General features: G+C 36.1%; 1 protein-coding gene across 1 annotated transcript in view; it reads left to right on the top strand.

Annotated features, from left to right (window-relative positions):
• LOC106130679 (homeobox protein prospero) overlaps positions 1 to 19,377 on the top strand; it is an 82,537-nt gene that overhangs the window by 59,236 nt on the left and 3,924 nt on the right. Inside the window, exons 3-4 of the mRNA XM_060949313.1 lie at positions 1,501 to 4,091; positions 5,468 to 5,627. Of these exons, the coding sequence (XP_060805296.1) occupies positions 1,577 to 4,091; positions 5,468 to 5,627 (2,675 nt within the window). The 5' untranslated portion in view covers positions 1,501 to 1,576. The remainder of the gene's footprint in view (positions 1 to 1,500; positions 4,092 to 5,467; positions 5,628 to 19,377) is intronic.

The raw sequence follows: 19,377 nt of genomic DNA, 5'->3' as shown, positions 1-19,377 counted from the left end.
ACGTATTGGAAATGAAAATCACAATCACTATTTTATTCAGTAAATAGGCCATCGTAGGCTTTTTTTCACGTCATTTTACAATTAAATTAGTATTTGTCAAAAAGCTACGAGCTACAAAATACATAAGCCCTTTTAAAAAACAGAACGGAACGCTCTTCAAAACGGACACCAACCCCGAAAGGGTGCCGGTAATTCGCCCAAACCAATCGACCACTAAGAAAAGATGCACCAGCTAAGGAACCACAGTACCTATTGGTACCCATATTCGCCAGAAAGTCTTTATACTCTTTTTAATTTACTTTGTTCTATTCTAATTTTTCAATCTATAATCGTTACCGTATGAGAATGGAGCTATGCCATTCGTGTCTCATAGAATTATTTCTGACATTTTTAGCTTCATTGTCCTCTGTGAATACAAGTCACGCTCCAAAAGGAATTAATGTTAGGTACTTATACCTTTTGTCCTCCATGTGTTTGTATTCTGTTTTTATTTACAGGTGCGATGGCCATATACCCATCTATACTTTCCAGTACAGTTGTTTGTGTTTGTAATAGAAATACTGTTATGCAAATAAGAATGGAGCTAAAAATCTTGGATTTTCCTTGATCTTTATAAGGGTTGCGCGAGAGTACTGATTGAAAATAGCTTCCCTTAAAGAACTATAATACAAGATCGATTTAATTAACCATCTTTTATTGTTAATTTTTAACATCGGTTGTAATCAAGATTACTTAAATTAAATTATTGTTTTTTTAAGACAACTAACATTTCTTACGCTCTTATAAGACTTATTAAGTTGCAGAAAGCCAGTTATATACGAATTTATTAAGAGTATATTTTCTTATAAGAGTCACCTACGTTTTCGACAAATTATGATCAGAAATTTCTCAAATAAAATCTTAACATTTAATTTTTAGCTAAATATGTTTAATTATATTGGTACTTTATTACCATAATAATTTAATAATTTAGATAGTAAAAAAATACCTATCAGTCGCCATGAGGTTAATATAATTTTATCTATTGCCTAAATCATGTTTCCTTCAAGCATTTCAATGCTCATATTTGTTTGATGTCAAGCTATTAGGTAAATTCGAACGCTATCCGTGTTTAATTCGTAATAGGCGATCGATTTCACGATAACAATCTTTGAAAGTCTGCTAGGTCGGACATGGGACTAGATATTTTAGAAAACTTTTATAAGTTACCTATAAATACTTTGTATCAATAATTTTTTTTACGTCTAATTCGGCTAGAACCCTAATAAACAGAAAATCTTAATTCTTATCAGATCACCTATAACCTATTAATAATTTAGCTCCATGAAAGTTACTAGTTACAATTACAAACAAAAAGTTTCGTTAGTTACGTAAGCGCATTAAAAGTTTATAAGAGCGCCGTCGTTGTCGTAGCACGTCTACAGCGCTAACGCATGCCTGCCTTGTAGACGCTACGCTAACGCCGCGTGAGCAGGTGCTTACTCCCCACCCTTGTTTCAGACCGGGCGATGCGGCTCAGATAGAGCGGTGGGGCAGATCCCGCCGCCTGCCCGGCCAATCGCGGCCCGTCTTGCCTATGATGTCATCGGAGGAGGAGGCCGACTCACACGCGCCCTACTCAGATAAACTACTAAAGAAACAGAAGCGCGCGAGACAGCGCGTGGACGCCGGTGAACCGCGCAATTCTTATTCGACTCTCGCCGCGAACGGACCCGCGCCCGCGCGCGTCGCACACATGAGTGGCGGACTTTACGGCGCCATCTTCGAGGGCCGCCAGCACTTCGGGCTGTTCGCTCCTGGCTACCCACAAGTTGAGATGCTCAATGAACTGCTCGGGCGCACGCCCATGCAGGACGACTCTGCTGAAGAAGCGGCCGGTGGAGATATAGCGCACCGAGTCTTGCGAGACATCCTACAAAGCCGCAAGAAGGAGCTGCTGCGACTCTCCCCGGACAACAATAACGTGCTTGCGAATAATAACAACGACGAACCGAAGGAGAAGCGATCTCCGGAACGACCTTCTTCGAGAGACTCCAGGCCGGACCTCGACGACGCCCTGCTCGCGCTCGACAGCGCCGGGGACTCGCGCACCTCGCCGCCTCCGGCTCCTCCGCCGTCCGAGCCTCTCCTCGCTCCCAAGTCCGAACCGGAGGATCGTGATAGTGATGCTCAGCGTTCCTCGCCGCGACCTCTTGATGTGAAACGTGCTCGTGTTGAGAACATTGTGTCGACTATGCGTGCTAGTCCCGCGCCTCAACAGCCACAAGTGAACGGTTGCAAGAAAAGAAAACTTTATCACCCTCAGCAACACGACGGTGCAGCGGAACGATACGGCACCAGCCACGGTAGTAGTGCTCAAACTGTGTCAGACGACTCCGAGGACGACGGTGAGCGACCACCTATACAACAAAAATTGGTAGAAAAGAATGCTTTAAAATCACAACTTAGAACTATGCAAGAACAATTAGCTGAAATGCAAGAAAAATATATGCAACTCTGCAATCGAATGGGACAAGAATCAGAGACGATCGACAACGACGGTGCTTCTAGTGACGTAGAACAAAACGACGATCCTGTGCCCAAATCAGAACCTTCGTCGCCTGCTAAGGAGGTTCCACCACCAATACCCAACAGTGCAGCGCCAAATATGTTGTCACAAGTTATGAGTAAAATGATGTCGGCAAAAATGCACGTTCATGCAGCGGCACACCCGCACCTCCCACCTGGCTTCAATGGCGCTCTACCTCCGTTAATGCCTCCACTTCCTCCTAGTGATCACATGCACCCTTCTCATCCACATCAGCACCTCAATAATGCCGCAGCAATGTATTTAAATGTAAGTCAGAAATTATTCTTAGAACAAGAAGCACGAATGAAAGAAGCTGCCGAACAGCAACATCAACAAAATAATCAACAACAGAGGTCACAGTCCAACCAGCCTTCACCACAACAAAGGCAACTTGGTCCTACTCCGAAGCCTCCATTGTCATCTGAACTCGCTGAGCGACTCGATGCCATAAGGAATAATAACGGACCCATCGGCCCAGTCTCGGGTGCTGATCTTGAAGGATTAGCGGAGGTGCTCAAAAGTGAAATAACTGCTTATCTGGCTAGCCTAATAGACTCGATCGTAACCCGCTTTGTGCATCAGCGTCGAATGATCGGCAAGCAATCTGAAGCAGCAGCAGCGGCGGCGGAGCAACTTAACAAGGATCTATTGCGAGCGACCCGACTGCTCGAGGGCAAATCGCCGACGCCGAAACAACCAGAGAGACCATCGGGACAGTTGTCAGGTAACACACCCGTCCACCACCCGGGCGCTCCCAATGGCGTCCCGTTCATGACACACAATCCGATGTTGATGAGTCAAATAAATGGTCCCCGCGCGCCAGGCGGTGCTGCGTTCCAGCTGCACCCCGAGGCGGGCGGTCCAGGACACGGCACTCACGTGCGGCCTCCGACAGGCATGTTCCAGACGCCACCGAAACCGCTAGCGAACCTCTACGGGCCGATGAATGGCCACTACGAGCGAGAACCGAATCCGGAACAAAACGAAGCGCTGAGCCTGGTGGTGACGCCTAAGAAGAAGCGGCATAAGGTGACGGACACGCGCATCACGCCGAGGACCGTGAGCAGGATCTTGGGAGAGGGAGTAGGACACTCGCCTGAAAGCAAATTCCCGGAGTCACCGTCTCCGCGGCCGTACCCGGGTGGGATGGCGTTGCCTACTTCAGTGGCGATACCTAATCCGTCGCTGCACGAGAGCCAAGTGTTCTCGCCGTACTCTCCTTTCTTCGGGGCGGGTGGTGGTCTAGCGCGTTCTCCACCGGCGCCTGAGCGCGATTCGCCCCCGCTGCCGCACGCGCCGGTGCTACTCCACCCCGCGCTGATGGCAGCGGCGCACCACACGGCGCACGCGTCACCAGACTACCTTCGACACCACCATGCGCACGCGCCGCACCACGGAGGAGTCCCGCACCACCCTCAGCACATGGACACGCAGGATCCTCATTCAGACTGCAACTCCACAGACCTGCCTTACGATGGGATTCAGCCTACTATATCCTTTTCAAATAGTCTTACTCTAATAAATTTCCTTTCCAGCGACAGGTCAACTCTACGATAAACGAAATCCGAGCTAATACGCGGTCACAAATCCTCGGCCGCAATCGCCCACAGATATCTTATTTCTGTAGTGTTTAACCTTACGACTGCCACTAGCGACTTCCTACTTAATAGATAGGTGTTACGAGTCTAGAAACCCTTCAAGTACTGCGGTCTCTATTTTCCACGGTACTTTTCTAACTATAAACAGAAATAGCATTAATAAACTCAGTAAATCCCCCTTATGTTCTTATACAAACAAAAAAAACACTATCCAAGTTAAGGCCAAGACATTAAAAGAAAATTTACATTTCCGAATATTTCAAAGCCATGCTTATTCATTTTCAAACGTTAGCAGTCAATCTTGACATTAATTTTTTCTCTCATCATTAATTCCTCATTCCTAACTTAAATCTCGTTCGATAGCTGGCATATATGCCTTATATTGCCTATTTATTACCGTACAAACAAACGGATAAGGCACTTTATAAGATTAGACATGCGAACGGATTATGTGTTTGTGGTGCTTCATAAAACAGCCTACGACGTTACACTGGAGCGTAATCAGATTTAGTTCAGCGCTTTACCCTAATGATTTCTTCGGACCAATAGAAAGTCATACAAAATCACAGTACCTAATACTTAAAATGTCTATGTTAGAATATAAAACAAAAACTTTATTCAAAATATAAGTAGAAAACAAAACAGTTAATACAAAAAAGTGATAATTTATAAAAATCTAATTTCAGATTTATAATCTTTACAACAATTTGTTTATAAATTAATAGTTTGTTTTAATAGGCCGTAGCCTTTAACAACTTAACATAAACAGCGATAAACTAACAAAGTCAAATTTATCGCTAAAATAACATCAAAGTTAACGAATCTCAGAATCAATTAAAACGGCAGTTGTAAGAGTTAATTATGTGTTTTTGGTCGTAATCAATAAGCTTCCCGTTTTAAATATTATCACAATTTAATTAGCTCATAATTCGTTTATCTTGAAAAGTTCGTTTAGATAGAGCTTTTACTGCAAACACAACAATAATAAAACAAAAAATATAAAAATAGAAAATTCAAGTTCTTGTTAGTCAGGCGAATATCGTAATTTATCGAAACGAATTTCGAAATAAGAAATATTATTCCGTTATTAAAACCAATGTCGAAAGAAGGTCCAGAATTCTTATTTCGAAACTTATTTAATGTAGGTAGTTTATGAATTTATATTGGTATTATGCAATTAATCAGAAATTAATCATTACTAAATTGTACAGTCCCTTCAATTTTTTTTATCTGATATTCATAGACCTACAGTCTTAATATAACCACCAAAATATTTATCGTATACTACCTTTAACTCCACTGCACTCTTCAACCCTGACGCCCATGCACCTCCGGAAGGCCAAGCTGATGTTCTTCTGGGTGCGGTACCCCAGCTCAGCGGTCCTCAAGATGTACTTCCCCGACATCAAGTTCAACAAGAACAACACTGCACAGCTCGTCAAGTGGTTCTCAAACTTTAGGTAAGTCGAAATTACTTTATTTCATTCTCCCACAGGTTTTTTTTATTACAATACTTTAAATGTCTGGCGATGTATTTAATTTCTAGGAGGAGTTTAAATGTCCTATTATAATATATTTCATATTATTTTATTCTCAACGTATTGTCAGTAATCACTAGCTTTGTCACCTAGTTTTCAACACTTATTTTAAATGTAAATAAATAATTAAATTTAAAAACTTACTTTAATAAACGCGACCGTTAAATGTTGTATTTCTTAAAATTAATCAAGCAATAAAAGGTACTTTTTCGCATATTTTTAGCTTTGAAGCACACTTAATTCATCATCACATGAACAATTAAAATCCACTAAACCGATTACCGTCAATCTTGAGGCAGTTAGTCACGTAATTTAATAACTAAAGGGAAAATCTATGGTAAATTCACTATTTCCTCATTAAGGGGGAGTCACCCCTTCATAGGAAATGTAGTTCTATAAACAAAACTATTTGGATAACGTCCTCAGTCGTATTTGATGTTATTGATATGTAAACGCCGCGTAAGTATTAACATTTTTAGTTTCAGTTTATTCAAGTTAGTATACTTACTTTTAAGTTAAACGCATTATCTTTTGTCATGTTAGAAAAAAATAACTTCTTTCGGGACTTGAAATAGCCTCAGGAATTCGAGAACAAATTTTTAGGTTTCAGCTATGAAATGAAACTTTCATAGCTGAAACCTTCATCTGCTTCAGAAGAGTGTTAAAACAAGCTTTTGCCATCAGAGTTCCCATAATACTTCATCATAACTAATCCCCATTTTTCAGATGCTTATATGCCAAATTTGATTTCCCCTATAGTTTCAGCTGTACCGTGATTGAAAAGTCGTCAGTCATATATATTTTTTTATTATATGTAGATTAATTTAGTATGCTTCACTGAAATTATTTTTCTATACTTAATTTGTTTATTTCTTATAAAGTATGAAATATGGTGTATTTATTAAATAATTATTTAATACACAATGAATAGTCGTTAAGTTCGTAATAACAAGTCACCTCGCTTTATTGCCATACATTTGCGTAAAGACGGATAAAGGGAATTCAATAAATAGATTTACGTGCAAGGGGAAATTACTATAAATTATATAAGAAAGGTTTCTAGTCTAGGGTGGCCTAGCCTTTAATTTTCTCCTATTGAAGATTGTCTATGATAAGCACTGATGTCAGTACCCATAGTAAAAACATTTTAAAGTATGCATTATACAACAACTAGTTAGTACCCGCGACTTCGTCCGCGTTAAATCTTAAATAAATTTATCTTTGTTACCTATTTCAATTTCTTATGCAAACACACATACTTACAAACTTTCGCATTTAATATTGGTAGGAGGATCTTTTATAATTTGTAGCGTGTGTAATGTTTAATCAGATCTTTTTCTCCGGTTTCGGATATTTACTATTTATATTAAACATGTATTTTTTTTATTCTTTGGGCCCACGATTCGATCCTCACAATTAGAGTTTAATAGTCTTTCATATTCGTTACCATCAACTTGCAATCTATTACCTTAAAAAGTCCTCACCATAAGATCATTTTAGCATATACGAGTATAAGCTTAGCATAACCAACAACACGAAAAGAGTCATTATTTAGAATTTCAAAGCAGTTCTTACTTTCGTTATGAGGAGAATAACTCAGAAAGAAAAAAGTAAATGTACATTTTCACACGTATTGATATCTCTTGTTCTGCAATAAATATTGTACGCAACAAAAAGTCGTCAAACTATTGATTTCTACTCCACGGCGCCTTATCTATTTGATAAGACTCGCCTGCCATAAGCCTTCCTATGATAACTAACCCTTATTTTCTATCTAACAATCTAGATAGTTGTATCACACTTATATTTAGAGATGGGTGTAGGATTCGTTAAATTTATCGATAAAAGTACAAAGTCAAAGTAAGAAGGCGAAATATAATTTTGAATTGTTATTGAATTCTCGGTTCGATTTACAAAAACACACACCTAATCTTTAAATATGATATGAAACTTTTATTTGGACACTCTACCAAATTGCAATGAAAGTAAAAATCTGCAATAGAGAAAATATTACCTATATAATTATTTACATTAATTTCAAATACAGAAATTGCATCATTATCAATAATGAAACCCTTTTCCATATAATTATTAAAAAATATGTCCCATCCCTACTTGGATGACCGTAAAAGACAACTCATATGTACCTATGTATGTATGCTAAACACTTGAAACTTTATATCAACTTTCATTAAAGCTTTTTCCTATCTCAAGCTTACGCTATCTAAAGATAAATAGAACTTTGTAAAAGCACTGATAAGATTATTTTGGTGCGTTAACAAATGAAACGCAAATGGCAACAAGTTACTTTTTAATAAAACTAAGTATCTATGCGATAACATTAGCCTTACGATATTGCGTCGTTCATACATAATCTCTCATTTCGATTGGATACTAAATTACCTTCAAAGGGTCCGCATCCATACATATAATAAAATAATGTCTATATATATAATATGCAATACTTATATTGCCAAAAAATATAACAACAGAAGCCAAAAATTTGCATTTTATCTTGAAGTTTATCGTTTCAATATAAAATTGTACCTTTGGACCTGCTATTAAGAAAGCGCTTAGGCGTTCTTGTACAAGTATCGGCCATTTTACATAAGTTAGTGGTTACCAAAGAAATGCTCATCTATTGTAACGCAATAGACATCTTTATAATGGCTAAAAGATTTGAAAAACTTGATCCATTAGTTGTTAATGATCGTGGCCATCGGAAAATGGCCATTTCCTTCGCGATACAATCTGGAAAGGAAGGGCGAGGGTGGACAACCAAGCAATTAGAAGGTGGTGTGGCCATTTTAAAAACACCAATTTGTAGGCATTTCCCCTTTTGGTTGCGTTTGTATGTTTTGCATAATGTCAGTTTAAAAGAAAATTGTTCAAAACATTATTGCCGGCGTAACAAAATGGGCACCACTAACATTTTTTTTAATTTTAATTAAATATGTATAAGGGATGAGACTATGTATGTCATCAAAATTTTGTGTCAATTATTCTTACTATAAAACAACAGGTTTACGGTATATATATTAAGCAAAAAGCATAGGTAATTATTAAGCATAAATATTCCACTTAAAACTAAATATTCAGCCTTACTTAGTAATCTTGTCTAACATTCACAAAATCCGGTAAAGTACTTTCATTTCAAATTAAATTTATTAACATATTTTTTTTTTTGATATCAAGAAAATAATAAATCATACGAGCTTTTAATAACAACACAATAATTCATTATTTTTACAAATTAATAACGAATAAACGATTGTAAAAGTCAAACTTATGATAGCCTTTCTATATCGATAAGTGAATTAGTACGTTTTTAATGATGGAAAAACGTCAATTTAGCGATAATGGTCACAGAACTAAATTAAAAGTTAAATCACGATAAGTGTAACCCGCGATTTATTTTTGTTGATAAGTTAAATTTAATTGGGTAAAATTTACTGTCGCGTCATTAACGAAATGTCAAGGAATAACATTTAGAATTTTGAAAATAGGCTCACTTAAATAAAAAATATATAATTTTTGAAATAAGAATCACAGAGGAAGTAAAGACGTATACGGTATTCAGCCGGCCACTTGTTGAGGTAAGTGTAGACTATGCCACGAGAGCACTAACGCACTAAGAGCACTCTTCACACGTCTTTTAAGGACATCGCAACGTGTAAAACCTGCTTTAAAATAGCAACAGTTTACTTCCATTGCCTCGAAAACCGTAAAGAAAAACTCTCTGGGGACAAACATGCTTTTCCTCAAAGACAAATTCTTTGCTGCGCGCTACTCAAAGAAACGCACAAACAAAGAGTATGCAGAATTAGCCAGAGCGACGATAGGACTAATTAGCAAGTGACTCATTTAAGTTATTTTGCTTAATTAAGTCGCAGAAGTGGTCTGCGGCCGGCCCGGTACGAAGACCGGGAGCTAGGTGACGTTTTGATCGCTATAATTTATTAGACATGTCAAAGTTTTATGGCTTTTGTGGTCCAGCTTTTCTGTACCTACAAATTTATTTGTATGTGTAAATAAGTGATTTGATTGTATTACTTTGTTGGGTTCTATATGGACATCTGGGTACTGTCTGTTTTAAGGAACTGATATAATTTGTTATATATTTGAAACCGTGAATTTTGAATGCACTATTCTATCAGATATTATTAGTAAAAGAAGTCGCAGTCGCATTAAGTCCTCTAGTAATCTAGAGATTTACAGCGCATATTCAATTTCGCACTTCTAACCACAGCAGATTACCTCCAGCAAAATGGACGCCAGCTCTCCGTCTAACAAGGCGTCGCAAATTGTTAGAACATGGCAGCACTCCAATTAATCTTTTTACACATCCAGCATGAGGGTGTGCACTTAGACAGCCAGGTTTCCCTTTTTCACATTTACATACGAAGGCGATTCATGCCGAGGAGCGTAAAGGCCATTTTGTATAGAAACGTAAGCCACAGCGGTATTATCTATGCATCTATATTTTACGAGGTATTCCAAATTCGAAAATACCTACACCACAGATTAAAAATAATTAATATTTATTTAATGCAACTGAGAATGTAACCTCCGCATAAGGACTCTCACAACCAGAAAACGGAATGACTTACGTCGCAATTTCATATGCCATTTTAAATTATTGTGTTAAGTAGAAGGCACAGCTAGATTTGATATTTTTATTACAAAATGTGAAAGAAAATAGAATATTTTATCACAACTTTCGTTTCATCAAAGGATCATACGGGGATCTGTTAATACATACATACTCGTACATATAAGTATGTTCAGTCGTCTCGTATGAAGTCACCTTGCAACTTCATTGTATACGGTGTAAAATTTAATTGGTTGGCTAATACACTGCTCCCGTGTGGAGTCTAATTTACGTGTTAACATTTTTAATAAGGCCTGCCGAGGCTAGGGCGCCAAGTGGACGACCATTTATATCGCACCACGCTCGTATGAGCACCTCCAGTAATTAATACGACCCTTTCGAGGAAGCTTATGAGTAGTTTTCCTTCAAAAAAGTCTGCTAATTACACAAGTTTCCATTTCCTTCTAGTGGCTCCTCAACCTATTAGCAACTATGTTTATTTTGCTACAAGAATTCGCCTATATTTAGGTGGGAAAGTCACGCCTTGACTGTAAATTCGGGCAAACATGTCTTCGCTTCCGAATTAAAGTCAACACGCACGCGAAGTAGGTAATATGTGCGGGCGCGGCAGAATATTTACATATCATTGCGATACGCGAGCCATTACAAAATATTAGAGTTTCGTCGGCCGTCGTCGTTAATAATATAATTAAAACACGCTAAGGTGTGGTCTTTACTTATCTATAATCAAGAAGTAACGCATAGCTCATGTTGGGGCGTCGTAATGCGTTCGCACTGGCCTATATTAAATTTAGAATACGTCACTTTTTTAATTTAAGGTCGTTTATGATGACGAGGTATTAACATTCTAAAAGCGCTTTGTTTTCATCTTTCGAATGAAACCAGTAATATGGCCGTCTAGTCTAACCCCCACACACGTAATCCATCAGCTAATGAATGCTTAATTAGAAAAGTGGCGGTTTCTTCCGAGCGCGGCCTTATCTTGTCTTCGATGGGGCATAAAGTTTTTTAATTACTCCACCCTGCATATTACAGCACCATTACAAGCATATATTTCGGAGCCGTTTTTGTACCCAAATTGTTAGAAACTGGGACATATTCTTCTTATCAAATCGTACAGGAAATCCTCGAACTTGGACATTATTCGGCTTATAACTCTATTTTAATTATTAAAAGGGGTACCTAATTAGATAATCTGATACTTGAAGTTAAATAGGGGAGTATTATAGAGCTGTAAAGTTTTATATGCGGAGTTACATGTGACAATGTATGTACCCTTGAGTTGTTTGTCATGCGAGGCCGCGGCACGCCTTGCGCTGGTCTCGAAGGAGCGGGCGCGCCGTTCTTTCATTAGTGTGCACCTTAAAAAACCTTAATACGGTTCTAATGACACGTTTTTGGGCGGGAACGTCACGCGACTTTTGTTTTTTTTTTATTGAGGCAACGGTATCATGACGTATGCAGTCTTGTCTTAATTTTTTTTAAATAATCTATATTTCAATAAGTTAATTTCTGTTGCTTATGAATTGAGGCTAATGAGTGTAATTTTATCATCAACTTCTTGGTATATTAAATTGTTTGTAACAATAAACTGTGTCCTTTTCTATCCTTCGTATTTATCGGACGGAAGTCGACCAGCGCCCGCGCACCATATCTCTCGGTACAAAGCTACCGACCAAGAAGGAAAGACCTCTAACACATCATTATTTTAGTAAACTTTCATTACAAACGTACTATATCAAGAGGTCTTTTAATAATGGACTTTGCTGAAGAAGTCGTTTCGTATTATTAATGTTTCATTTCCGATGCGATATTATTGTTTACTGGTCTTAGGGTAAAGGCGTATATTAAGTATGTAAGTACAAAATGCGGTTTTCCCGTTCTTGTACGAAATACAAATGATGCAATATAAGGCTGAACTCTTTTCAAGGTTCATTCAATTTTCATCACGAGTATTTCCAGAACTTTTTTTATTAATTACCATCTTTTTGCTGCGCACTTTTTAACTAATTATAATGAAACTTTTCTATATATGACGAGGCAAAAAGACCTCCATTCCAACATTGAAGAAGAAATACCAGTATAGACTATACATACCCATGTTAAGAACATGCATGAAAGGTGCTACGTAGGCGTAGGCTGTATACACACGGGAAATCAAGCGAGTGAGGGCGACAAGTCGCATGGAAAAATTCTAAGACGTAATTAATTAAGGACGATTCTTTTTACCCGCCACTGGGAATGAATATAGTATGGCAATACCAAATATGACGTTAACGCGTGTTATATGTAAATGTTGATCAAGTAAGCAAAAACTTATCGAAAATAATAACTGAAGAAAACTCTTGGGAAATAACTTGAGTAAGATTGATACACGACGTAACGATGCTCCACTAAAGTAATTATATTAGACACCTCACGCCATATTAAAATGTTAAAACACTGTATTACTGGCAGGCAACAATGTTTTTTCACGAAAAAAAGTTTTTAAACGTTAATAGAATAAAGTGTTAGGTTATTAGTAATTAAGATAAAAAATATATATATTTACCTTTATATATAACATTTATATATAACATTTAAATAAAGAAATCAGGATTTAAAAACGTTTCTCCAAAATCAAATGAGAAGATATTGCACGTTTTAGTTTTTAAAAATAAATATAACGATCTTTTCATCTTTTAAAGAATCGGAATTTTGTTTTTATCAAAGCAGTTTTGCCAACCGCATGTAGCGAAGCCAGGGAGGGACACTTAAACTGCTTTTGAAACTGTCTGCGGTAATTAGTAGTCATTCTGAGATCAAGTGCCCGTAAATGGTCAGATCTGGCCCTTAAACGTCCACGCATTTGGTTAACCCTTTTAAATTTAAAGGTGAGAGCACAAAGCGTCTTTTTAAATTTGTATTTAATGAAGTTTTAATTCAATTGCGGTTTTAGATTGTTTTATGATTTGAATATTATATACTGTGGCCTTTAAACTAAAAATCTATAAAACTCATGTTTCTTAAATACTTTAAGACTTAACGAGTGAAAGCATTGATTGACCTGGCGCAACTACAAATACGGGTAATGTTACGCTTTCGCGGGAATGGCAAATCCTCTTTTATTGCAAACACACCCCAACTAACTTAAACACCAAATTATAACTTCCTTCAACCATTAGTATCTGCTTATCAATAAGTCAATAAAAAATCGGTGCCAAAATTAAAACGTATCATAATTAAAAAAACGAGAAGGTGCAAAAATAAAAAACCCCACGTCACATATCTCCTTAACGGCGGTCTGTTTAACCCTTTTTCAATTTTTTAATACCGAGGCGAGTAGTTGGGGGGTAATAAAATCTCTGAGTACTCAAATGAGCTGAACTTTTGAAGCGGGGGTGCAAGACAGAGACGGGTCAGCACGGGGAGGGAGTCATTAGCCAGGGATGGACTCTAATCAATAAATGTTAATTTTTTCATTGGTTAAATGGGACCACTTTATGATGTTTGTTTATGTGAAGAGGTGGTCTCTGCCCCCGACAGTACTTACTGATTAGAAATAGAAAGAATTTTTCATGTGAAAATACTTTTCGTTTGGTAAGGTTACTTAATATATGATCACAACTTATAAAATTACTAGTACATTAGTAGGCACAAGCTACAAAGAACTGTTATTTCTTAAGAAATAAAAAGGTACAAATCAAATTAAAAATTACAAATTTTTTGGATCCGCGAACGTCAAATATATAAGAAATTTTTTCCACTTACTACTACTTTAGCTTAGGAAAAATGTTGAAACTAGACTGAAGCATTTTTTAGATCATAGACTTGTTTACGAGAAAGTGTCCTCAAACATAGAGGCAGATAACCGTCTACAGCCCGCATGTCGCTCGGCATGCACTTGCGACACCATAATTTAACATTTTGACAGCTAAACTCAGTTGATAAATGCCTAAGTGTCATCTTTGACACCCTTCCATAAGCAAAGACCTGATTTTATAATTATAATTCCATTATTTAGATAGGTGGTTTTGTTTTGTAAACTACGGTTAGGAGAAGGAAATCACCGTCTTTCCTTGTAGGTTGAATCGTAAGTGTTTTTACAGCAATAAATTAAATATAAAAGATTGAACTTTGTATTTAAAAAACGTTCATGTAAGTCCTAATAATATAGTAATTTCCTTAAAGTCTTACATAAATTGCTTTAATAAAACCACGAAATAAAACAATAATTAACGGTTTCATAGCAATTGTGGTTAACAAAGGAAAATACACAAGACTTTAGGCATATACCAATTGTATGATTTGGATTAACCAGTTTTGATAATATATGTTTTTTTTTAATTTCAATCAGACAACAGTCACTATTAAAATACTTCGATGAATCTATGTATTAAATAATTATTTTATTAATCGATCAGTAAAATATTATTACTAATTAATATTTTGGGAAGTTGCATACAATTCGAGAACGAAATTTAATATACACACTACACCTAACATGACTAACCAAACTCGTATTAAAATGATGCATTTTTACCATAAAGGTGTAACGCTTAGCAAGCATAGATACTGTAACATTACACGACGATGGGCGATTAATGACAAAAAATAAATAAATAAATTTACACGTCCAATGAACTGAGTGCGGCCCTGTAGCGGACGGCGCAGTCTGAAAAAAAGTTTTTTCACTAACTGAAGCATTAATCCGGCCGGTATTAGTTTACTCGCTTCTACTCGTCGCTGTGTGCGCCCGTGTGCATGTGTGCGTTGTGCCGTGCAACTTTTTTACAGACCATGCGGTGTACAGAGCCGACAAAATCATCGTTAATTTAAAATTACATGTAGTACGGATTTTATTCTGTCTTATGCTGACATGATTAAATGCAGCAATTGGTTTAAGGAAGAAGACGTCGGCGTTTGAGCAATCAAATACTAATCGTACAAAAAATATATGATCGTTATTCCTTACGGGGTGGAAAGAGCCTTATCTAAAAAAGACTTACAGGCCACATTCAGGTATCAGGATAATCCTTCAATCGGTTATAATGTAAATTAATCTGTAATATTAATATAAAGGTACTAAATAAAAATATTTATCGGATATTTCCAAAATATGTCAAGTCCCCATTCAGACAATTCAGTTTCACTATGCAAAATTAGTAACCTCGCCTAAGTACTAGACCTAAAAGCTTTACCGCTAAGGGAACAACCAATAACTCAGTGTAATTATAATAATGACGAAATTCCAAAAACACAGTCTACTCTGTATTACGTAAGTACTCTACAAAAGGCTGACCGTCGGCTCGTTCTCCTGTACTTCTCGAAAGCTGGACGTCCACACACACAGTTACGTATTACCTAGTAGGTATCATTTGAACCCAAGCATCAGCTTTTAATAACCATTGTATTTGGCAGCGATCAAAATGAGTGTTTGTGAAGGCGATGTCTGGAAACTATTTTTGAATTTCGAAACTACGCTTTTTTTTCGTTTATGAGTTTTTGAATGCCAGTGTTAGGTATTATTGTTCGAAATATTTCAATTTACTTATTTTAATCTATATGTACTTACATTGTAGATACGTATGGTATGTTAATGTTGTGCCAGGTTTAAGTATATCAACAAGCTGTAAAGAAAATTAATGGATACGAGTATAGATAAGTTAATTTAAAAAATAAGGTACAAATTAATCTAATTAAAATTCTAACTAATTTCTCATTTTAAATTGGACCTTTTAAAGACGTTTTATTATATGTATGTAATTAATAAAACAGCTTTATTTTATTCGAACATTACAAACAAGTTTATTGTTAAGTATTTCATGTTTTTCCTCACATGAACCTACTGAGAGATAAGGTTCTAAGAACACATTGTTAGGAATTTATTTTTATATAAGTACTTGCTTATAGGTATAGGAAAATACCAGAAAGATTAATTGCCTATTTATAAACCACGAAATTTAGTCGTATAAAATAATACATAAGTACAACTTTAATTGTTCGCCGCGAACTTAGACCAAGCGAACACTCTTTTTTTAACAAGATTGTGAATAACTCAAAAACGATTTTAACTAATGTTGATGCCCTACGAATTTGTAAATTCTATTCATAGATCTTACATAAGTTTCATTAAAATCAGACCAGGGGTTCGAAAGCTATCGCGTTACAAACACACATACAAAATTGTATTTTACCCTGATTTGATTGGTACAAAAATGATAACAATTTAAACAAGACTTTATCAGGTATATTGCTTAAATAATTTTTCAAGATTATAATATCATTCATAATAGATTCTTCAGTAACGGATTACGATATCGTTTTAGAAATAATTCGCAAGTAGGCAGTAGGTTCTTACCCTCTTATCACATAGCGGTATGTGTTTGTATGTGCCCGCATGTCGCCGCAAGCTATGGAAATAAAAAGACGAACACCGCCGATGTCCGACCTACATTTTATAATCTTGCATTTTTTCTTTTTTAAACTAAGTTAATCGATATAGAGGACATGTTTAAGTATAGCGCTCCTGACGAAAATAATTTGCGTTTCTGTATCCGTTCCTGATATATGCTGAAACATACATAATCAAATCAAATATATTATTTCACTTTGGTCTCTGGGTGGTCAAATTCCACATTTTTATGGGCGACGTCCTGCCGCGGTTAAGTTAAAAGTAACCTTCGCTGACAAGCTTGTACAAAAACAGTAATAAATGTGTATGAAGCAAATTTAGTATGCAGGGATCGTGGTAAGATGAAAGATGTAGTCTCCACCTACCCCTCTGGGAAAGAAAGAAGGGTATTTTTGTGTTTGTATTATTTTTATATTACTTTTACTCTCTATAATTTTTGCGCATTCCCAATTGCACCCTCCACCATGAACTTTTAGGGCATGGTATCCGCTTTTTAAACTAATCTTTACACTTTTACTTTAATAACCTGACCTTGCTTCTCTTTAATATTTTTCAAAGAAAACGACAAAAAAAATATAAGAATAAATAATTATCCCAGTGAAATAACGGTTCGAAATCAAGTTACTAACTTAAACTTGTATTGGCACGAAGTAAGTCAACAATATGAAAGGAGACATTGTGAAAAAACGAACAATACCGTGCCCCTCCGAAGAACGTCTTGGATCGGACTTAATGCTGCCATAGCTCTAAGAATCTTTAAGACAGTCTCTATCAAAAACAAGCATTTCTCATCAGCAACACGTTTCTTAAAAATACATACACAGAAAAATCACATTTATTATTTTTATTAGGTTTATTTTTTATTTGTTATATCAAAAATATTTGATGATGTATTCATAGCTTTTTTTGTTAAATAAGCTGAAGCAAGAAACATTGCATAATTTATAATACACTTCATATGATTAATGAGTTTGTTCAGTTAGGTAATGATACTATGATTCATTTGAAAATAATTCCGCGCCCACGAATGATGCAATTAGCTTTAAAAGAATACATTTCTTTTACGATTTCTGTATAACACCATCTATTTATTTATATTTTTTTTCTCAAAACAAATACGTCAATTGCAATGTTCAATCTATTTTTTTAACATTATTCATAATTTATTAATAAAACTATATTATAAAATATAAAAGTAAAATTTACACTTAAATCCATTTTGTTAGCAGCACGTTTATCATTTAATATTTTGCAAGTGTTAAGAAAGTCAATGTCTATAAATTTTGTAACTCTATAGTTCACTTAAGCGGGTTTCACACGGGAACCGCGGCACTTTCTTGAAGGGTGCAAACCACATAGTAAGATATCAGTGTGGTGTGATTTTACCCTAATACATTATACATTGACTTTGGAAAATGCCTAATTGTTCATAGATGTTTGTTATCTGAGTAAATTTTCCTTAGACGTTAAGTTATACTTGGATAAAGCATGTTCTTGTTGAACTTATTTATTTTTGTATGTATCGTAATCATATTCATTTTTATAGGATAATTCAAGTCTCAAGAAAATTTACCAATATTTTTTCGGTTAAATATTTTACGTTAATTCTGCTTCAAATCTTAATCAATCTGATGCTAGCGCTAAATTCAAAGAATACCAAACTTCCCTACAACGCCTACTTTCTTCAAATCTGCTACAAAGACCTTCTTCGGAACTTAAATTCCGTCCTATTATTTGCTAAGAAACTTGAAAAAAAATAAACCAAATGCAACTGCGCTCTTCAAACAAAGAATTCGCCTCCAGGTAGAAGCAAGATGGTACGTCTTAAGAAAACTTGAACAATAGAACATATATATTACTTAAATTTAATTCTGATACTTCGTAATAAAGTTTAAAATCAAATGGCAGTGATGAACATCAGGATTGATTTATACTTTGAAGTTTACTTCGAAATTTAATCGAAAACATTTGATTTCACATCTTATTCTTATCTAGCAAGGGTTCAAATTTGTGTGTTGTGTATGTGTTTGCAAAAAGTGAGTGTGTAGAATGTGTGAACAATTGGCAGTTACAGCTGATTCCCACAGTAACGGTTTCTTAGACGAAACATTATTCAAATGTCACGGAATGGTAAAAGGGGACGGCATTTAAGGTCCTTTTGGCAATTTGATTTGAGGGATTTAATGATTTTTGTAACGATTATAGAATAAGAAAACATGGATAGTTTTTGGGATAACAATTTATAATAAAAGGTCTAAATAAATTTCCTCAAACATATTATAATAATCCTCATTGCATAAGTAAAATCAAATTTTAAAAATAAGAATACAGAACCATTCTAAAATGGCTGGCAAGTTTTCAAAATAAGAATTCCAACTTTTCGCCAGACGAAAATAGAAAAAAAAACGCGTAGGGGGGCTAATAACGAGTGACGCGGGGTATCACATAGCGACACTTCAGCACAATGAAAATAAAGCACTCTACAGCGAAAAGGATTTGATTAGCCATTTTCGAGCTAGCGTTCGTTTCGCGTCTTCGCTTCGCTTACGAGAGCGCATCGAGAGTCTCCCAGGCCTAATTACGAAGCTAATTCAGTTTTCAGGCCTTTTTTCAACTAGGGTTCCGTGTTTTTGTGTTCTTCACAGAATTAGCTAGATATTCTGTGG

This window comes from Amyelois transitella, chromosome 18 (genome assembly GCF_032362555.1).
Source record: "Amyelois transitella isolate CPQ chromosome 18, ilAmyTran1.1, whole genome shotgun sequence".
In the NCBI taxonomy this organism is placed as follows: Eukaryota; Metazoa; Arthropoda; class Insecta; order Lepidoptera; family Pyralidae; genus Amyelois; species Amyelois transitella.
Note: the sequence above shows the minus strand (reverse complement) of the source record. Positions and strands in the feature narration are given on the sequence as shown.